The sequence below is a fragment of the Pinus tabuliformis genome, chromosome 3_2 (assembly GCF_031772625.1).
Source record: "Pinus tabuliformis cultivar Carrire ecotype Pingquan chromosome 3_2, CPIR1, whole genome shotgun sequence".
NCBI classification, from domain to species: domain Eukaryota; kingdom Viridiplantae; phylum Streptophyta; class Pinopsida; order Pinales; family Pinaceae; genus Pinus; species Pinus tabuliformis.
In genome coordinates this window covers 1,244,506,246-1,244,529,356 of record NC_142302.1, presented here as the reverse complement: position 1 = coordinate 1,244,529,356, position 23,111 = coordinate 1,244,506,246, and the positions used below count along the sequence as shown (strand labels likewise).

At 37.4% G+C, this 23,111-nt stretch overlaps 1 protein-coding gene across 1 annotated transcript; it reads right to left on the bottom strand.

The window, feature by feature from the left end:
* Positions 1-10,377: 10,377 nt before the first annotated feature.
* LOC149185247 (uncharacterized) lies at positions 10,378-12,860 on the bottom strand. The gene is made up of 2 exons (XM_089415597.1): positions 12,083-12,860; positions 10,378-11,594 (listed from the first exon to the last, which is right to left on the bottom strand). The coding sequence occupies exons 1-2, from the start codon at positions 12,858-12,860 to the stop codon at positions 10,378-10,380; spliced, it is 1,995 nt and encodes a 664-aa protein (XP_089271723.1).
* Between the last annotated feature and the right edge of the window lie 10,251 nt (positions 12,861-23,111).

Sequence of the window (23,111 nt, the reverse complement as noted above, 5' to 3'; positions counted from 1 at the left end):
TATGATGTGATCATCCATTGTCTATATACCACAGATCATATGTATCTTGAGCACATAATACTAATTTGCATTTCTCTTGTTGTTCTTGCTTTCTTTTCCACATATTTGTATTCAAATTTCTGTTAATAGCATGTGCTTCCAATTTATTTTTCTTGATACAAGGGAGTTATTTCTATTTGGTTTGCTTTAAAGGGTCAAACAACATATTTATAAAATCTTTTGCCTTATGCCAAAAATTGTTACATATGTAATATTCAACAAGATCTAAGAAGGGGGCAAAAGAATTGTAATTTTTGAAAGCATTCTTACCATAACCTCTACAGTTATTGCTTACATAACCATTCCTTGAGATCTTATATCCTCTCTTGTTGCTATTACTCAATATATTCTGATTTTACACAACCATTCGTTGAGATATTATATCCTCTCTTGCTGATATTACTCAATATATTATGATTTCTTCCATAATGTCTACAATCTATTGCCCTGTGTCCAAAATATTGCAAGAAAAAAAATAGTCATAGAAAATACTTTGATACTTGGAAGCATTTTGCCTTTGAGAAGAGAAGGTTCAGATTCTTCGATGGCTTTGCCTTTGAAGGGGATAAAATATTTGTTGATTTTTACCTCGATCTTTATGGCTATTTGAATTGTTGTTATGAATTTTCCATTGTTGTTGTTGAGTTGTATTATTGTTATTTTCCCTTCTTTTTTGTTGTTGATTTTCATCATTTTCTTTGGTTGCATTGTTGTTAGGTCCTTGGACCACTTCAAAATAGTTTATTAATTATTTGTCGTCAACTTTCTTAGTGCTTGATTCTTCTTCATAGGCCAAACCAATTTTAATGAGGGGAGTTCTTTGATTGCTTATAATACCATCTAGGATTTTGGTACTCTTATCAAACTTTAAATATTGATTTAGCTAATCACTGGATGTTTCTATATCATTTCTTAGTGAAACAATCTTGTTTTCTAATTTTTCACAATGAACTTCTTGTTCATTCAGTTAATTCGTCACCGCTTCATTCACTATTTTGACTTCTTCTTGCTGAGTTTTTAGGTAACAATTATTTTCTTTAATTCATCAAAATCCTGATCCTTCTCCTCATAAACCTGCAACAATTCCTTATGTCTCTAATTTGTTATTGTGATCCTCTTAATCTCCTCTAGAGAAGAGATACATTTTGTTTTCAAATATATATTCTCATCAAGGTCTTCTTCAAGATCCTTCTTCCTTTTGTTCTTTCTTCTAGGTTTCTTTATTGCATCAAGGAAAGTATCAAGATCTCAGTCATGATTTACTTTCCTTCGAACTTCTTCTTTCTTTGAATCCAAAGTCTCTTCCATAGTCATGAGTAGAATCCCTTCTTCATCACTACTAGAAGTACATCTATTATCTCCTTTAGATGGACAATCATAAAGATTTTTCTTATTTTGGTCATGGGGTGTTCTCTCAACTTCAAGTTTTCCTTTATTACTACAATTTTCTGAATTTGCATATGAACATCTAGAGGAAATATGACCTATCCTTTTACAATTACAACAAATAGTAGCTTACCTGTGGATTGCACCTCATTAGCATCTTCTTCACCTCTACCTTTGTCCTCTTGATACATATCATTCTTTGATGATTAGTAGCTTGGGAACTTATGACAAAGGAGTCTCCTTTATTGTTCGGATTTGTTATTTGCACAGACAAGGTCTTCAATCTTCGTTGGTTCCTTATGGTTTCCTTCTTCACATATATATGGTAGATTATCTAACATTTTTTTTGTAGTCTCACAATGTATTACTTTATTAGAGTGTGGAATTGATAGTCCACTTAAGATAGCCTTATTATATTTTGTATTATATTTATTCTCCTTTCCATCTACTACATACAACCATACATCGAAGCCAAGGACCATTAAATAAACCTTTACCTTTTAGATTGCATAACCAAATTCATTCAATAATAGTGCTCCATCTGGAGAAATCCATTCTTGAATAGTCATGGTCCCTTATGATCTACATTCTAGTGGTTGATTTGTTCCTAAAGAAACCTCCTCTGATACCAATTGATAGAATTATGATTACACTAAGAGGGGGGTGAATTAGTATGATGGCGGATTTTATCAATAATTAAAACCATGCACATTCAACCATTCAACAAATAATCAAATAAACCACACATAGGAACACCAGATGTATATGGAAACCCATGAAGGGAGAAAACCACAAAACTTATGTCAAAATATTGTTGTAGGCTCCAACCTACCATTACATCAAATTTAATGGCACCAACCAGGAGACACCCGTCTTGTGATTTGCAACCACTCACTTGAAGGAGACACTATCCCCCTTTCTTTACAAGCACTGACCTGAAGGAAGCACCGAATCCTTGAATTTTATAGGCACCAACTTGAAGGAGACTCCTATCCCCTAATGTGTAGGAACGAACCCACTCAATCTAGTAGATCCCTCTTTCATCCATTTTCAAACTCAAATCCACAAGCTTTCTTTAATTTTTATTCTTCAAATTTATTTGATTTTTCTTCAACTCTGACTTAGCTAGATATTCAACTGCATCTTAGACATCCAAACTATCAAAATTTCACTCTGTCTCTATTATACATTTCATTCCTCAGGCTTACGCTCCTTTCTTCTCTCAAGTTAACTGTAGCTCTTTTGCTTTTCCTCAAATCTACATTTCTTCTCTTTAGCCTTAGCAACCTTAATATATTCACATTTGGACTCTGCATGTATTTCGCATTTGGGCCATCTTCATGACTACCTTTCTATGTTAGCATATCTTAGACAAGAACTTAGTTTCTTTTCATCTTTTGTAGTATCTCACACTACCATTGAGAAAACTCATTCCTCATATACGCAAGCCAAGCTTGATCTTCAAAAATTTTCCTCTGCTTTTATAATTTTGGCACTTTATTTACCATGGGTATTAGTCCATGGTATTTACCCATGGAATTCATGCTTAACTAAATTTGTAAATCACACCCTATAATCTTACAAATTCGTCAAAGACACAAGAGATCATTAGCACCTTTCCTTGACATCATGACCAAGGGATGGGACCATGTCCTTAATCCTTTGTAGCATATTTGGGGCTCTAATGGACTAAGAGGATGAGAGTCACATCACCTACCAACTTATGTCATCTAATGTTGCCACATAATCAGAACTATCACATGTGCTGCCTAGTCACCTACCACGTGTGACTTTGAAAAGGGTCACTTGGAAACTCAAAAATTCCAAAATAACATGCCACGTGTCACCTACCACATAGGTCCACATCATCACAATTTCCATGGCATTTTCCACTTGTTATGCCATGTTACTATTTCATATCTGATGTGCCACCTGTATTGGCCTTCAATACTCCATCTATGTGCCAGTTATGCACCAACTCTTGTGTTCTATGTTGTGTGGCCCATTTATCACTAAAACCACCCTGTAAACAAATTTTGGTAACCAAACCCCCCAAGGTGGTTTTGTACTTTGAAGATGGGGGGGAGGGGAACATTAAATCTATGTTGTTGATCCCATTTGGAAATGTGGAGTGAATCCCCACTGCAACCGCCCCCCTTCTTGTTAAACATCAACTAACGAGGGAGTGGTTGCACTCAGTGTGGGTTGTTAGATCTAGGCATGATTTCAACCAACAACGATCTGCCCTCAAACTTGTGCATCGACTAACCTATGAATGGGGATTAACTCCAGTTCAACTTAGGGTCCCCAAGAGCCATTGATCTACTATTGTTGTGAGATTCGCCTTCCAACCTGTAGATGTCTTACCAAATTTGGGGTTTGACTCATACACAAGTAATTTGGGGTTTTCGCTTTCCTTTCTTTCCTCTTGAACCCATTAAGTAGACTGATGTGCACAAGGATGGCCATATGGATCTTCTTGAAACACCAAACTACCACATGATAACACATGAACTAATACAACAACAACCCTACAAGATATTCCTTTGACATCAATGACAATAGTTGTCATCAACGACAACACATTGATCAACAACTTTAATGTAATGACTTCAACCTGTATTGTTGAGAATGAATGGTCCCTCTAAAACAAAAACATATATATTCCCGATATGAAATATAAAGGTATTTTCCACAGGAAATATAAATATTTTTTAAATTATTATTATTTTTTAAAACTTTTAATACACACATCATTCCTTAAAAGATTGAGTTTAAAATAAATTTATATTGATTTATTTTATTACTAAGTTTCTTTTTTTAGATTAAAAAAGATATGTGTAAATATGGTTAATATTAATTTGAAAAAAATTAACAATGGAAAAAAGGGAACATTAAAATGTTTGTCATTTTTTCTTCTTAATTATTTTCTATATTTAATAAATATTAATTTAAGATGTACTTTTGGCAAAAAGAAAAAACATAATTGATATAAAATGAGAATGATATCCCCACGGTGGCTACTTATAAATGAAAGCACAACTAGTTATTAGAAGAGGTGATAGTTGAGGGAGGTGGTGTATCATTGATCCTTCCACATGGAAATCAGATACAATGGTGATTCATGTACACGAACCAAGGATCATTATTGTGTTGGTTTTCATTTGGAGGATGTGTTCAATGACCTCCCCCACTGGGAATCATTAGTGTGCAAACAAAAGCATGACCACAAAGCTCTCATGGTGAGGAAAGGGGTATGAGTATGGGTAGCTGGTATCCTCTAAAGGAACCTAGTAAGGAAACGATGTGTATTTTGGCATGATTGCTTTTTTAAAACTCACTTTTCTTGGTTTTTTTGTTCCTAGAGTTTTTTAAATGCTTGGAAGACAAATCTCTCCCTAGCTAGGGGAAAAAACTGTAACATTGGATGTTTATGTCATAGTTTTTAGTCTAGCAACAATATGGCCTTTCCAGTGCTCATTAAGGAGGTTTGGGATCCTTCGTGGACCTTGGCTTCAGTCTAAATTTTTGATGGGAAATAATAGGCTTCATGCAGGACTTTGTTTAGATATTTCCCTAATTTCCCATTTAGTTTTAGCCCACAAGTATTCTCTTGGTGGTTTTTATTTGCTTGGAAGTCTATCATTTTTCTGGATTTTGATCGTGTTAATTTCACATCATGTCTTTATTATGGTGCTTGGACTTGTTGTTATGTTGTCCTTCTTGAGTCTTTTCACAAGGCATGGGACCTCTGGCGTGATTTCATTTTAAGCTTGATTTTTAATTGGAAGGTGCAAGAACTACTCCAATTCTTAGCAGAATTTAGCTCTACATTTCCCCTCTATTTTGGAATTCAAGTTCGTCCCTCGTTCTCTTCACCCACCAATATCTCTCTTGGATCAAAATTTTCTTTGGGTTGATTCTAGTTCTAGTTACATTGGTCCTTATCCCTGTGGTGTTATTTCCTCGGTCTAATTAGACTCGGGTCTTTCTAGTTCAACCACCCTTTATGTCACTATGGTGCAAACTGTTGGTTTAACAGACCATTGAGGGAGAAGGCGTTCTCACCACCCTTCGGTTCAAGGGCCCAATACTCATTAGAATGTTTTGCAACAATATTTGTGTAGTCCAACCCTCCCGAAATCTAAAGAGAAATGAAAAATGCATAAAGAGAGGTAAGGATTAAAATATGATTTATATCAGACGCTGAAATTGAGGAAGAGCAAGGAGGTTGGATTCAAGAAACGGGAAACACCAAAAATTGGAAAACTAAGTATATGTAGACCATTGACTTGTACTGGTAGCTAAAAAAAATATGGTTAAAGTGTTGGTTGAGCACTATAAAACCCAACAAGAGATTTTATTATGCATTGGTGAAGTGCAAAAGCAAATGAGGAAGTTGAATGATAGAGTATCAATATTGACTAAAGAGTTAGTGAATATGGAGCTTTCCAATTTGGAAGAGGAAATTGAAACCCCAAACACCATCTAGATAGACTCACCATCTAGATAAATGCTATTGTTGCTCATTTTTATTATGCACATTAGTGGCAATGCTATTGCAATCATAGGAAAAGTAGTTTATCAGTTTATTAATAAATCATTAGTTTGTTTAGTCATTTTTATCTTGTTGGTTTTGTTACTATGTTTAGATAGTATATGTGGCCTAAAGCCATACTACTATGTTACTAGTTTAATTTCCCTAATGAAAAACCAATAATCATAATGATATCTCTATATACTTTTAATCAAAATTATTATGAAGTTTGCCAAAAAAAAAATAATAAATAAATTAAAAAATAAATAAATAAAAAAATTACATTTTTCCAATATCAAAATAATACTATAAAAATATGGTGTATTTAAGAGATTAGAATTATATAATTAGTATATATACCTTTTAGTGGGGGAAGGGGAGGTCATTTTAAAAAAATCTTAATTTATCTTTTTTCTTTCTTATTTTAAAATAGATCTATAATAATATAGCCACATATTTTAATGAAAAATTATTTAGATATATGTACACATTGTAATAGTTGATTTGTAATTTATAATATTAAAATAGATCTATTATGATGATGATAAAGGAGATGATTGGTATCTACTAAGACCTATAAGGTCTACCAAACTTATAAAAAGGTAAGAGATTAATTGGTATTCTTTAACATTTTAGTCTTATTCTCGAAAATAAGTGAGAGAAGTGTTCCCATATCGCCATAATTTTGCTGACTTAGAAGGTCAAAAAGGTTGGTAGTGTGACAAATATTTTGAAAATTAGATCAAATGTGAGTATAAGATGAACAATATAAGAGAAAATTATTTCATCCTCAACCCTCTTAGTATTGCATAGGTGGCAAACTCTTTCATCCCATGGCATTTTTGAAATCGATCAACATCCAATTTTTCTATGAAGCTCATGGAAATTGGTTCTTATCTTAGCAATGTTCATTTTCTTCTTAACATCTGCCAAGACAAAAAGATAATTTTGGCTTTCAAGCTTAATGTTGGTCACCTCCTTATAATATCTTATTTTTCTTTTCCCCTCTAACCCTTTATCACCCCACAAGTTCTCCTTAAATTTGAAAGTAATAATATTTTTAATATTATCCTTATTATGCAAGAAAATCTCCTCCTTTATCCCTAATGGGCTAGCCAAGCCCAGGCATCCTTATGCCATCCTTGCTTGCACTGAACGTGGGAGTTTTTTCTAGAGTTAGGAGAAATTTTAGGAAACCTCTTGGCTTCCATGTTGTATAATGTCTTCTTATACATAAGATACCTAGTCATAGTCATGCTTTCAATGGGGAAAAGGCTTGCTTCAATTAAGAGGATAGGGTAGGGAGTATTTCCATCAATATTGAGGTTGTAGGTTATAAGCTGGTTTTGGATCTATTCAATCTTTCTTCGCAACTCGCTTGATATACTGCAACCCCAAGCCTCGCATCCATATAAAATAACGAGAGTGATGAAGGTCTCAAAAAGGAGGGTTTTTTTTGAATCCCATATCTAATGATCAATTGAATTGCAAATTTTTTCAAGCCCATAATAAGCTTTCCAACCTCCATTTATCATTTTCTCAATGCTACAATTCTAGTTGACATTATGATAGATGTTGATTCCTAGAAATTTGTATGAAGGGACTTCCTCCAAGTTGTTGTCATAAAGCAAAGTATCTTAGATCCCTTTTTGGATTTAATTATCATGACTTTAGTTTTTTTTTATATTAATGGTCATGCCCAGTTTGAAGCAAAAATATTGGAGGATTCATAGTTGCTTTCCAAGATAACAATGGCTCCTCGCCAAAAGAAAAATATTATTGCCATAAAGGAGAAAAGTTCAAAAAGGGTTGGGGATAAGTGACACCATTGCTTGAATTTGATATTGAAGTTAATCTCCTCCATCCAACCCTCAATGGTCGTAAGCTTAGTAATAACATTCTCGTACAACCTTGAGACATCTATCCTCAACTCAAGAGGAACCATTATATCTTATAGCCTCTCCCAAAGCTTTGTTTTAGGAATGACATCAAAATATTCTCTAAAGTCAACAAAAAAACATAAGAGATCAATTTTATTATTGTGGCATTCCTATGTAATTATCCTAAGAGTAACAAGATGGTTCATTGTTGAATGATATCTCCTAAACCCAACTTGGCCTTCAACTCTTTTACAACGAATTTCAATCCAAAGCTAATATTCTTTTCTAGAATAGTCTTGTATAGCTTCGATAAATGTGGTTAATTATAATGGTCTTGTAGTTAGAGGGAATGATTTTATCCCCACTTTTAAACATAGGCACAATAAGGCTCTGTTACCAAGGCTTAGGGAACCCTTACTTCACTATTAAATTGAAGAGTAACTTTGTGTATGTGAGGGAAGAGGATAGGTCCTCCCATTTTAAAAATTTCAGCTTGGTAGCCTCCAATATCCTTAGCTTTCCCATTAGCAAGTTGCTTAACCCCAAGCTCAATGTCTACTAGAGAAAAGATATCATCCTCTATAGGGGTAGCTAAAATGGCATCTATAACGTTGGGGAAATCATAAAGGTTTCTAAGGTATATATTCCATCTCTTCAATGGAATCAAATGATTTTCTTTGGTTTTATATATCATAATTTTCCTCCAAAACTTTCTAGTATTAGATTTATAAAGGTGCAATAATTTCTCTTACTTTCTATTTATATAGTGTATTTTCTTCATTATAATAAGGTGCTTGTATGTATTTATTGTATCAAGCTTTAAGGTTTCGTTAGGAGTATTCCTAATCGCTTTTCTAGCAATTTTACAGTCATTATCATACAAAGGGTTGGTATTTCTATTGGTCCTTTAGTGACACCTCAATAGAGAACTTGCTAATGGTAGTGGAGAGGGTTGTAGCAAAATTATGGTAGAGGTTATCAACGTTATCCGTGTAAGTTAAGTAGTGGAAATCCCTATGTAAATCATTTAATAAGAGATCCATTTTACTTTTGTTAAATCATGTTCCTTTTATTCTCGCAATTCTCTTACATGTGGTTGTTGTGCATGGCAAGGTTTAGAGTTAAGGTTTAAGGTCTATGATCAGAATCAGGCTCATGGTCATTTAAAGGATAAAAATAAACAATTTGGTTGGAAACAAGGATATTGGAAATCACATAATCCATGACACTACTATCAAGCCCATAAATACAAGTCATCTCACTGGAGTTTGGCTATTTGATTACGCCATTACAAATTATGAGGTCTTGAGAACTATAAAGTTTGACTAACTCGACACAAAATAAATTCTCGGTCAAGTCTTTTGAGCTATTTTGAATCTTCTAGCCAAATCAAGGTCCCCATTTAGCCAAAGAGGATTAGGGTTTAAATCATTACTTAAAGAGTAGTTTGGTTACTAGCGATTCTAGAATTAAATTATCCTAACAAGGGGATATTAATGTCATTCCTTAGACTATAAATATCCCACTCTAATGTATTATAAGGCCAATTCTTCTCTAGATTGTTTTCCCTATAAAAGGTAGAGTTAATAGGTGTGAAATAACAAACGACGAGATAAATTAACTTAGCATTAATGCTAGAGATTTTGATCCAAATGTACCAATTGAGGGGGTCGTCTTATGAAGTTAGGTGTGAGGAGAAACATTATTTTTCATATAATAGGTTATTCCTCTAATCTTTGTTTGAGAGGACTTCTTGTTCCATGTTGACCATAGAATAAATCCATCTATATGAAGAACCTTAGACTCATCATGCTACCAGGTTTCGACTAAAAAATAATATTAATTTCACTCAATATCCGACTTAACATAAGACCTTTATGCCATGGAAATCCATGATAGTTCTAGAGGAGAATCCACAGTGTTTCAAATTCCTATTTATTGCTCTCGTGTTAGCCTTTGTCCCTAATAATAGCTTTCTTATTTCTAATGATTACTTGCTTTTCTTTCTTTATATATTTATAAATTGTAATTTATGATTTATAATTTATAACATTAAAATATATAATAAATGTATATTTTTATAACTATGAAAAAAATATAATATAACATAACAAGATATAAATCAATAAAATGTAATATAATAAAAAGGATAAAAAATAATTTATATATTAATATTAGTACAAAAAATTGGAAAAAATAAGTTATAAATTAAATTAATATGTTAATATCAATAAGTATAAAAATCATTTTGAAGTGAACTGGGGTTATCTCAAAGTTTGAGCCAAATGATTGTTTTTTTTTTTAACAGAAATGGTTAGAGAGATATATTAATTTCTGGTCAAAATGCCGCGATTCTGATTACAGTATGCAGAGAAAAAACCGTAATGCTCTTTGTCCAGGACTGAGGTCTCTTTTCCTATGCTACACCAGAGGTTTTTACAAACTGTTTTTCTGGCAACCGCCTCTATTTTTCCCCATTTAAAAATGCAAACAAACTGCTTCAGTATAAGCTAGTAAATCATGAACACCAGGTGATTAAGGAATGGGATCCCAACCTTCTTCTTCATCTCTGAGAATGACTTTGAGGGGAAGAAGAGCGGCTTTATTAGCTTCAGTGTCAGCCTCTTTGTTGTTGTCTCTCTTGACATGATAGAATTTCAAGCTCTGAGAAGAGTTTGAAAGTATTCTTGTTCTGGTAATCAACTTGGACAGCCTTAGATCTGATGGGACAGAGCTGTCAATAATAGTTTTTATGATATTCTGGGAGTCTCCCATCACTATTGCATCATTGATTCCGAGAATTTTAAGTTTCTTCAACCCTTGGAAAAGGACCAGAGCTTCAACTTGAATGCTGGTGTTGAAGCCCACTCCCCAGGAAAATCTGAGAACAGTTCTGCCATCCGCTCTCTTAACAACTCCACCAGCACCGGATCTGCCCGGGTTGCCTTTGGCAGCCCCATCGAAGAAGAGGATAATATGCTCCTGCTTTGAGCAAAGGGCCAAGAAATTTGCAGTGTTGAGACGAATTTGCCAGTCTTTAAGGAGAACGGGAGGCCTGACAATTTCAATAAATCGAAGGTCCAGGGAATCGCTCCAAGCTGCATCAAGATCACTCATACCTGCCCCATCAAGCTGATCACCAACACATTCCTTTAGCTGTGTTTTGATTTTAACCCAGACAATCTTGAAATCTCTCTTCTTGTCTCTGAAAATCCTCTGATTTCTTTCCAGCCAGGTGTGCCAACAAATTAATTTGGGGAGAATACACCAGGCAGCTTTGAGATGAGCGTTTTGTGTAGAGCCTCCAGGATACGACCGCTTCCAGTTCGAGAACAACTCTGGAATATTCTTGGGGAGGATGAAATCCGCCCTCCAAGGGCCTAAGGCCGCATTCCATAGATCGGCTACAAACTTACAATTCAACATCAAATGCGCAGCAGTTTCTAAATTCTCACCGCACAGGGAACAACGAGAGGGGCCGTGGTAACCTCTTTTTTGTAATCTGTCATCCGTCAAAATGCGCTGGTGACAGAGGAGCCAACAAAAATGGTCGATTTTTGGGAGCGAACGCTGGAACCAAACTCCTTGCCAAGGTTTCGGATCTGGGGGTACATGTGGATACGCTGAGATCTGCCTGTATCCCTGGGAGACGGTGTAATGCCCAGGCGACGAGCCCCAACCCCGAACATCTGCCTTTCTGCTGTTCAAGGGAGCCTTACCATTCAGGAAGTCCGAGAAGATTGCCAGTTCGTCTGATAGGGACTACGGCACCTCAAACTTAATCCAGTTGAGCCAGTGACCGTTCTCCCAATTTGATATATCCCACAATGTAGTGAGCCCCGATCTGTACATCCAGTCTTTCAACGCTGATAGGGAGCGATCATCAGATAGAGGGTCACAGCCCATTATACGATCCTCCCAAATCCTGATTTGCTTGCCATTACCCGGAATCCAATGAGCATGATCGTTGATTAGCGAGGAGGATTTTACACAGAGTTTTTGAATTAGCGAGCCAGAGTTTGCTCTGGGGTGATCTAAGCACCTTTTCCTCTACCCACGAAAGAACTTTTTCCACAAGGCGAGCTAAGCCCACCCCGGATTTGGGGCAATGATCCTCCAGATCAATTTTGCTCCCAACGCCATATTTTGCCTGCAAAGGTTCTTAAAGTTCAGGCCGCCTTCCAATCTGAAACTTTAGGCCAACTTAATAGAGGGATTTTCTTATCGTTAGCTTTCCCACCTTTCCAAAAGAATTTTCTGATATGTTCCTCCATTTTCTTTATGATTCCAGAAGGGGCCAGCATCACTGCAAATTGATATATGGGGAGGCTGTTAAGGACAACTTTTATTAGAACTGACTTCCCTGCTAGGTTAAGCCAGTTAAAACCCCAAGAATGGATCTTAGTCTCGAACTTTTCCAACAGGGGCAACCAATCTCTGTGGACAACGCGCTTTTGAAAGATAGGGAGGCCCAAATACTTGAAAGAGGACCAAGTTGAGGATGCCGCGAATCCAAAACAACTGGAGATGGCTTGTAGAGTGGAGGCAGGGGTGTTCCAGCAGTAGACCTGGCATTTTCCCTTATTCAGCTTGCTTCCAGAGTCTTCACAGTAATCATCAACCACTTCTTTGAAGCTTTTAGCTGAGGACACAGAGGCAGCGCCCAGCAAGAGGGAATCATACGCGAATAACGCATGATTTATGTTATTATCCCCTCTCGCAATGTTCAGACCCATAAGATCTTGGTCCTGTTGCTTTTTGTTCAAGAGGAAGCTGAGAACGGAAGCTTGGAGGACAAAGCACAGAGGTGATAAAGGACACCCTTGCCTAAAACCATGAGAAGCTTTGAAGAAATCTGAGGCCCTCCCATTCACCAGAGGGGCTATCCAAGGCTCACTGATACAGGCCTTAATCCAGTTAATAAATTTGGGGCCAAATCCAAATTTGCGCAGGACATCCAACAGAAAGTTGTGTCTCACTCTGTCAAAAGTGCTCTCAAGATCTAGCTTGACAACCATACCTTTCTCTTTGCGAACCAAACTAGAGTGGATCGCCTCTTGGACCAGGACAAAGTTGTCCACGATCTGTCTTCCCTGAATAAATCCTCCCTGGTTCGCAGGAATGATGTCTGGGAGGATGATTTTTAATCTGTTGGCAATAACTTTTGTGATCAGCTTGTAGCCTATATTACAAAGGGATATAGGGCGAAACCTGTTAGAAAATTATATATTATGGAGCAATGGAACACATAAAATATTGCAAAAATATAAACACAGAAAGTGCATAAAACAAGAGAGACACAAATATACGTGGTTCAACTAGTTTGGGCTACGTCCACCCCGAACAGCTAGTCCTTCCTTTCTATTATCCAGCAAAATGAAGAGACACAACCTACAGCAGATCCGTTGTAATATCCTTTGTTTTCTCTCACAGTCTCACCTCTCTATTTCCCGCTCACAGAATACACATCTATATCTTAGCCTCCAATACAATGCCCTCATACAAAGAGAGGGGTTGCCTTCTAGGCAAAAAACCATAAACTAAACATAAGTTCTACCGTCAGATCATACGCCTAATGAACGGCCCAGATTGACTAGAAATTACTATACTTTTACAAGGCAATTTTACAGCAGTTTTTAGCTTCGGGGGCGCTACCCCCGAAACCCCCCGCCAGGGGGGGGGGCTCCCAAAGGTCACAGCCGCCCCCCCCGGACCCCCCCTGCAGCGAATATTTTACTGGGGTCCAATGTGGCGATACCTTTGAATATAGAAGATAATCAGGCTCCACACCCAACAAAACCAGCTAAAGGAGTTGGCTCCTTTCTCCTTGGGTATGAGGGCCAAGAAGGTCGAATTAGTACTTCCCCCAATTTTCTAGCAATCTTGGGATTTCCGTATCATTCTGCATAGGTCTTTCTCCACAATCTGCCAACAGATCTGAATGAATCTGGAAGTGAAACCATCAGTGCCCGGGGCCTTATCCGGTTCCATAGCGAGGAGAGCGACTTTTATTTCATGGTTGGAGATCTCAGCCTGCAAAAATTGGTTATTTCTTTCGGTTATCAGGGACGGCACCTCATTCACCAGGGAAGAAGCATGATCGACGGGCTCTTCTTCACTATAAAGATTTTTGAAATGAATGGAGGCCGCATTCTTTATGCTACTGATGTCTCTATGAGTGATAGTTCCAACTTTAATTTCAGATATGGAATTGTAACATTTTCGGGCCTGAGCTTGCTTATGGAAGAAAGAAGAGTTTCTATCTCCCGCCTTGAGCCAGAGACTGCGGGATTTCAATCTCCAATACTCTTCCTCTGCCAAGCTAGCCTTAAGGAGCATGCACTGAAGATTAGTCTCCTTATCAAGTAATTCTTTAGTGATCTCAGCGTTTTCCGAAACCATATGATGTGATTCGAGGCACTCCTGGATCCTTTTTCTTTCCATAGCAAGATTTGGTAAGGATTTTACCCAGGACTTTAGAGCAGCTTTGACTCTCCTGAGTTTCTCTTCCCAAACAAAGAATGCAGAGCCTTTGACAGGGAGCTTCCAGGTTTCTTTTATCAGAGGCAAGAAAGACTGCTCCTTGGCCCAGTGAGAGTTAAATTTAAAAGGAATGGGACCTTGATCCGAATGAGCCAGCAACTCGAGTTTAATGGGACGATGATCGGAAACACTGCAAGGAAGAATATGCATTCTAGATTCTAGACCAAGAAGAAGAAAAGAGCTTTGAATGAGAAATCGATCTAACCTTGCAGCGATGTGACCTGGACCGATTCTTTTGTTTGTCCATGTGTACTTCCCAGCCGAAGGCTTGATGTCAATCATATCCCAGTCGAGAAGCAAATCCTCAACCCATTTCCGCTCCGGATCCCTAACGATGCTTCCTCCACGTTTTTCAGACAACGATAATGTTAGGTTAAGATCCCTTGCTATAATAATATTAGCTAAGTCTTCAATATCTGCCAGATTCCTTATGGAGTCCCAGCAGAGCTTTTTCTCTGTTGAGCTAACGGGAGCATACACATTGAATAGAGAGAGTATCGTATCTGTTTCTGTATGTTGGATTTTTGAGAACAACCAATGGGTATTTTTAACTTCTTTGATCTTTGTAAATTTGTTTGCATTCCAAATAGTGCCCAGTCCACCAGAAGCACCTCGAGCTGAGACTGCTTGTCCTTCGCTTTGCTTCCACAACTTCTTGCCGATCTGGAGGAAGGCATAATCCTCCATTTTAGTCTCCTAGATGAGGAGAATGTCGGGAGATTCTGTTCTTATCAGGCTTCTTATAGCTTCTTCTTTTGTTCTGCTCCCCAATCCCCTGCAATTCCAGGAGACAATCTTCATCACTTGCATTTTGAGTGGTGAGCTCCCTTAGAGCTCTGGGGCTGATTTCTGTTCTTCTTCGGAGTATTTTCCAAAAGCTTCTCAAGGGTTGGTTGACTTCCCTGGAGCTTGTCTTTGTAGGTCTCTTGTTCTCTTTTTTCCCGCGCAGATTTTCGACCTCTCAATGATCTTCTGGCCGAGGTTTGCGAAGCTCCTATTTCGCCTTCTTCTTCTGATTCCTCCGAGCTTTGCACCTCCTCTGTCTCTTCAATGAGAGGCTCTTTTGGTCTGTCTTCATTGCTTTCCACCTGTATTGGTTCCTTGAGGGACTCCTTGGGGATCGATTCTTCTTTCTGTGTCTCTGGTTCTAGGGAACCTTCCAAAGCTGGGCTTAACAGAGTGTATTTGTTTCCTTGCTCTTCCATGCTAGGGGTTTGATTTCTAGGGGCAACCTGAGAACCATTGCCTTTTGTATTGCCTGTTCGATTGGCTTTGTGGGCATTTTTGGGTCTTTTGACCTGGGTCCAGCCTTCATCCTTGCCTTTCTCCATTTCAGTATTCTTTGGATAGTTCCGAGCGAAGTGGCCATAAACCTGGCATTTCCTGCACTTGAACGGGAGCTGCTCATAATCCAGCTTCTGAACATGAGACCAGCTTCCAACCCTGATCTTTACTGCCTCAGGCAAGCCAACTTCCAGGTCAACTTCAACGCAGATTCTTGCACAGTCAAATTGATCCTTGTTATTTGCTTGGTCGATGAATTTGCCCAAGGTGTTACCGATATGCTTTAGGGAATCCCAATTCCAGCAATGCACAGGCAGATTGGGTAGCCTAACCCATACAGGAATGGCTGTGGGAACGTCAACTGAAGGGTCAAAATCAGGCGTCCACTTGTTGAGATACAGCCCCTGAGGGCCCATGAAGTAGGGGCCGTTCCGGAATATCAGATCCTTATCCTCTTTATCAGTAAATTCAAACATGAAGAATCCCTTCCCTAAGAAATACGAGGTGACTCCATTCTTAATCAACGGAGCCCAGTTTCTAGCAATCCAGCTCTCCGTGGATTTGGGGGAGGGCCAGAGGCCCGTAAACTGACCTACCAGAGCTCTCTCAGCCAGGGAAAGGGCGACCTTGATCGGACCCTCAGGGGGAAGCGAGATCTCTGGGATATCGTCCAAACGTTTCACGAACTTCGCAGATTCTGAAGCTTTCTTCTTCGGCAGGGATTCCAGAAGCTTAAGGAAGGCTTCAGCATCGGAATGGGGGGGCGGAGGGGGCGGATCCATTGTAAGCGGATCAAACCCCACAAGCCATATCAGGAGCTACGCACAGAGTGAAGGGAGTCCCAGCAGATTCAGGACAGAGAACCGCGCAGGGAGACACCGCGCAGGGGAGCACCTCGCAGGGAAGAGCCCACAGGAGGCCTACGAAGCCCACCAAGCAGCCCTGGGGCCGAGCAAGACAGGCGCAGAGGAGCAGAGTGGCGGCTAGGTTTTTTCCCTGCAGATCAAAAGGAAAGCACTTGAGCCAAATGATTGTTATCCTACATACTAAAGTTCAAATTTGACATGTTGAGATTTTGTGACTTGAAGAATATTGTTGTAATTACTTCGAGCGTAAGCACTCTTAACTGAGTATAATTGTGAGTTGGTAACAACCTTATTCTTACTTTCGAACTGAAAAGAAAGTTGATTTCTTTCTTTGGGAAAAAATAAAAACCATTTTACATATATTAATATTAATATTAATATATATATATATATATATAAGAAACCAAATAACAAAGCATAATATCCTTAGACCTCTCTTGAAAGAAATCAAATAAATGTAAAATTTCGGGGAGAAAGATATATATATTTTTTATAGATTTAATGTTTATATTTATTAATAAATTTAAAATTAAAGTTATTTGAATTATGGTTTAGTGATACTTTTTCATGGCTCATTTTTATTTGATTTTTGAAATTAATGTTATTCAGGTTTTTTTGTTTTTTTTTTTTTTTTTTTTTTTTTTTTTTTTTTTTTTTATTTATGGTTGGTGTATATATATATATATTGAATGTTATCAACTTGTTTAATGCTATTTAAAGATGTTACAATCACACACAGCTACATATTTTGGAGGAGATTTTACAGTTGAAACACATTTTTGATTATATATCTTGTTGCCACATTTACATGGAATGAAACAATGAAGCAGACTTACTTTCTAAAGAAGGCGCTAGACCGCCTGTGGGCTTTTGGCAAATCTCACAGCGTTTAAATGGAGTGGTTTAGGAATACCAACATCAACCTTTTATTGATAGATAAAGCTTCTTTTTCTGGTGCATATTTATTGTAATGACATCTGATGGACCCCTGTTTTGAGCTCATATATGACTATAGCAGACGGGGCTATTTTGTTTTGAACCCATTTCTTCTTACTTTTGTAAGTCACCAAGACACACATGAATGCATCTACATAATATAACTTTTTCTTTCTATATCTATATCTATCTATCTCTATATATATTAAAAACAAAAATAAAATAATTTATATATTTTAATTAAATAAAAATATATATAAAAAAATTGTTTTTAAATAATTATTTTTTAGATAAAAAAAATAATAATTAATTAATTTAATTTCTAAATATTTAAAAAAAAATCTAAATCAAAAAATAATGTTAGAAAATTGAGTTCCTTACAACAAACTTGAGATTCAAAAAAGCCCATTTTGGTATTCTCCCATTTTCTTTTGATAATGAGTGAAAGTTATTTTGATATGGATATGCGTGGTGCATATCCATGAAATGTCATGTGTGAAGAGAAGTCAAATCATATTATTGATTCTAGGGATATGGAGATCAAGTCATATTATTGATTCTATGTGAGGCATCTAGGAATTTAGATGGGGATACCAATAGTTTCAAAGATTGGAATTTTAGTTTTTTAAATTAGGAATAGGAATTTAGATGGGGATACCAATAGTTACAAAGATTGGAATTTTAGTTTTTTAAATTAGGAATAAAATATATAGAATCTAAAACTTTAAAATTAATTTTTAGAAAAAAGAATTAGTAAGATTGGAATTTTAGTTTTTAATAAAATACATAAAATGTCAACTTATTAAGACAATTTTTAGAGATAAGCATGTGCAAGATTAAAACAAATGATTTTTAAAAATAAGGACTTGTGGGATAAAGACATAAAGTTTAGAGATAGGGACTTGTAGGATTAAAATATTAAGCGAGATTTCACATGTGGAGAATATGGTCAACCACCATCTTAAAAGAGTGTCTTGACAAGTGATAATTTTGGAAGAATGACCATCATTGTGGACATTTTCATCCCACTAGAGAGGGGCTAAAAGTATATAAACAAACTTTACCCTTTGTGCTCCCCTTTAATATGTACTTTCAAGAGGGTTCCACAAAAACCAAAGAACATGCCTTAAATGACAACCGCTCACATTTTTAAAATATATTGTTTTCACTTTGCTAGGTATAAATCCATTAGATATTGTGGAATAGGTATAATTAAATAATATATTTATTTAGGATATTGTGGCATAGTTATGGGTATTGAAAAGTAATGAGTAGCATTGTTTATATATATGTACGGTCGATTAAAGTTTATTTTCATATTTTTTTGAGGTTTAATTTTAATTTTTTTTTTTTATTATAGTCACTAAATTTTTAGTGAAAGATGTTTTTATAATGAGTTTGGTCGAGTAGATTTGATTAGTAAGATTTGTGTAACGTTATGGAATTAGTTAGGAAGTGTGTTGTCTTTTAAAGTTTTCGTAATTCCATATTAAATGAAAAAAAAAAGATTTTAATTTCTAAATTTTAAAATATTTTGAGTTTTTATTGGTTTTTAAATTAATTTATTATAAAATTAAGTTTGGTTGGGTTTTGAAAAATAAATCTATAAAAATATTAGAATAATAATAGCGAGCGATTTATATTTTAGATATATTTAATATCGTTTCTTGAAATGCAATTTCTAATAATAAAATTATATATTTATTATACAATTTTTTAATATATATTATTAATATATAAGTATTTTTGACACATGGTATTGCAACCATCATGGAATTAGTTGAGAAGTGTGATGTTTAAAGTTTTCTAAATCTCCTCCTAAATGAAAAAAGAAAGGTTCTAATATCTAATTCTTGAAATATTTTGATTTTAATTGGTTTCTAAATGAATTTATTATAAAATTAAGTTTTATTGGTTTTAAAAAATAAATCTAAAAAAATATTAGAATTGATCCGGACTTAAATAGGAACGCAACAAATTACAAAGATAACCATAAACACAGATATGCAGTGGAAATAATACTTCATTTCATTAATGTAAAATACTGAAATATGCTTACAAACAGTAATAGAAATAAACCAGCTAGGGCGATGGTAGCTTATCTCTGAGAAGAGGTGTGGTGGCTACATGCCTCTGAACTATTCTGAACTGTGTTACAATGAGGCTCGAAGGCCTATTTATTGTTGAGAAACAATGTAAAACCCTTAACATTCCAAAACCTAACCCTAGAAGATGAAACACCAAACTGTGGGCCTCGTTTGGGTAAACTGGTACATCAACTTCCCGGGGTCGTAACTTTGGCATACGATCTCCGTTTGACGCATACAATAGCTCGTTAGAAATATCTATCCGAGCACTACCACTTTGGGAAGGGCAACATCGGTCCATGGACCCATGTTTCCCCAGATTTCCCAAAAAACATCGTTTAGGGCCTCAAAACGGCTCCAAAAGTTCAGGACCCGAAAAACTGCTAAAAATAGTAAGTTGTGCTACAATTAAGAAAACTGAAAATGCTAAGAGAAACAATGGTGGGGGTCCAGATGGGATAGGTGGGTGGCCACCAACATCCACCTGGATCATTCCTCCCCCCTTAGGAAGCAATGGTCCCCATTGCGTTGAGTTCCTCCCTGAGATGAGGAAGCTTCTGCTGAGCTGGGTCTCTGGTGAGCTGTTCTGCAATCTCTGATGTGTCCAGAAATGGTGGGAAGCATGGTCGACGACAGTCCACATTGAACACTCAGTGCAAGCCAAGGAATGGAGGAATGCTGTGCTTCAAAGCATTGTTGCCCGTAGCCTTGTTACTGGTGTAAGGACCATGTCGAAGTGGTCTGAGTTTCTGATGGGTTCTGGTAAGGCATTCTCTCTGTAGATGTAACCAAACTTTGTCACCCACCTGAAACTTGTGTGGTACCCCTGTGGGTGAGGAGAAGTTGTTCCTGTGTTTTGTCATGACCGTATCCCTTTGCTGTTGCTGCTGCATGGAGGAACCCTTTGCGGGGGTCATGGATGTAGTAACGATCTTCCCCTTACTTTGGGAGCGAACCAAATAGGAAATAAATTTCCTAGTCTGTGATATGAGCTTGCTGCCTTTCTTGTTAGTGACCAAAGAGGTGGCGGTAGGTGGGGCTACCTCTGGTATCCTGTATAATGACTTATCCAAAGAAATAATAACAGTGCGATGCCTTGACTCATACACAACATGTCGCCTCCACAAGTATGGCTGGCCTAATAAAACATCACACACATCCAGAGGTGTAACATCACACAATACCTTGTCTGTGAAGGGCTTGATGCTGTAGGGAAGGCGACACTGCTGGCGAACTTTGAGATCTCATCCTTCATGAAGCCACCCGATACTGTATGGCTGCAGGTGTGGTGTAGTCGGTAGGCCCAACCGCTTCACGACCTCTGCTGAAACGAGGTTCTTCTAGCTCCCACTGTCAACAATGAATTGTAGCGACGAACCCTTCACCCACATTTGTGAGTGGAAAAGGCGCTCCCCCTCCTCTGGGTCTTATGGCTCATTCTTCTGGATCTTGGCAGTGGCAACAGTGGCGCTAGGCTCCGCATCAATGATCTGCTTCCCTTTGCCATTCCCCTTGTCAGGTTCTGGCTCAGGGTCAAAACATGCATCTGATTCGGAAGCCTTCAACTCGGCCACTAGCGACTGCTTGGTCCGGCACTCACTTGTGTTATGAGTGGGACTCTTGTGGAACGCACACCACTTTCCCGTGTCCTTCTTCGGCTTCGTGGTGTTGTTATTTTCTTGCGTCTTCGACGGGTTGTCTTGGGTCACCCCACCTTGGCTTTGTCCTTTGGGCTTTGAATTTGCAGATCCAAAGTCTCGCTTCTTCTGTTTGAACTTTTGATCAATTTTGACAGCATATCGGTATGCTCTGCCGAGGGAGGAGATGTTCAAGAACTCCATCTCTTCCTAGATGTATCTACGTAGGTAGCCGCGGTACTTGAGTACTAGATGCAGCTCAGAGTCCTTGATACCCAACTGTGTGCGAAGGGTATGAAAAATTTTTGTGAACTCTGGCACATCTTGGTCTCATCGCTGCTGTAGTGTGGTCCATTTGATGTATTTGTCCTCATAGCTTTTGACAGGGTAGTACTGCTCCTTGATGGCATCCCGAAAGTCATTCCAAGTGGGTGCGGCTGAAAATAGTGAGCTTGTACTTTCATCCTTCTGCTCACAGTAAGTTTCCCACTAGTCCTTGACGTGGGGCGCTGCTTTGGAAGAGCAAAAACAATCTTTTCCCGACTTGAAAATTCATGAACAGAAAAATACCCATCTAGCAGATTTAACCATTTATCTATGGCATCTGTGTCTGTTTGACCCTCGAAGATGGGGATTTCAAAATTAACTTGTACCTTAAACAGTGTGGCGTTTCCAGAGTAGCTGTTGGAAGCCGATGCGTCGCCTTTGGGTAGCCGCTGAAGGATCTGGGCAAAGTTGTCCATCATCGCGTTCCGTTGTCGCTCGAGGGCTTCTTCAAGCAAGATTTTGATAGGATCTCTTGCCCCCTCGTCTTTCTTCTCATCCGCCATGGGAGGCCGTCGGGATTTGCGAGGCTGGTCTTGCAAAGGTTTGACCAGTTCAAGCCCTAACTCCTTATATCCCGACCTCGTTGGGACATGCAAAGAAAAACAGAGAAAAAGCATACCGCTCTGATACCACTGATCCTGACTTAAACAGGAACGCAACAAATTACAGAGATAACCATAAACACAGATATGCAGCGGAAATAATACTTCATTTCATTAATGTAAAACACTGAATATGCTTACAAACAGTAATGGAAATAAACCAGCTAGGGCGATGGTAGCTTATCTCTGAGAAGAGATGTGGTGGCTACATGCCTCTGAACTGTTCTGAACTGTGTTACAATGAGGCTCGAAGGCCTATTTATTATTGAGAAACAATGTAAAACCCTTAACATTCCAAAACCTAACCTTAGAAGATGAAACGCCAAACTGTGGGCCCCGTTTGGGTAAATTGGTACATCAACTTCCCGGGGTCGTAACTTTGACATACGATCTCTGTTTGACACGTACAATAGCTCGCTAGAAAGATCTATTCGATCACTACCACTTTGGGAAGGGCAACATCGGTCCATGGACCCATGTTGCCCCCAGATTTCCCCAAAAACGTCGTTTAGGGCCTCAAAACGGCTCCAGAAGTTCAGGACTCGAAAAACTGCTAAAAATAGTAAGTTGTGCTACAATTAAGGAAATTGAAAATGCTGAGAGAAACAATGGTGGGGGTCCAGATGGGATAGGTGGGTGGCCACCAACATTCACCTAGATCAAGAATAATATATATATATATATATATATATTTATATTATAATATATTTATAAGTCAATTTATAATAAAAAAATTAATATTTATTATACAAAATTTTAATATATATTACTAATATATAAGTTTTTTTTTTCTTTTATTATGATTATACTATATTATGATATAGTAAAAGAGGGAACATAAAGGTTTAGCAACAACGAAGAATGATGCAAAGGTGTGATGGAGCTTCAGCTAGAGTGTAAGGAAATATTTAATTCTTGTAGATTAATCATGTAGTAATGTTGTTTTTGTGCCGCCTTCTTTTAATCAATCTGATGGATTGGATGTGC

Bases quoted from the DNA above. Each gene is read 5' to 3' on its own strand.
- LOC149185247 (XM_089415597.1), bottom strand. From the start codon at position 12,860: ATGGTTGTCAAGCTAGATCTTGAGAGCACTTTTGACAGAGTGAGACAC. The intron at 11,595-12,082 runs GTGGGAAAGCTA...AGTCCCTATCAG, and splicing joins CAGAAAATTCTTTTGGAAAG to ACGAACTGGCAATCTTCTCG.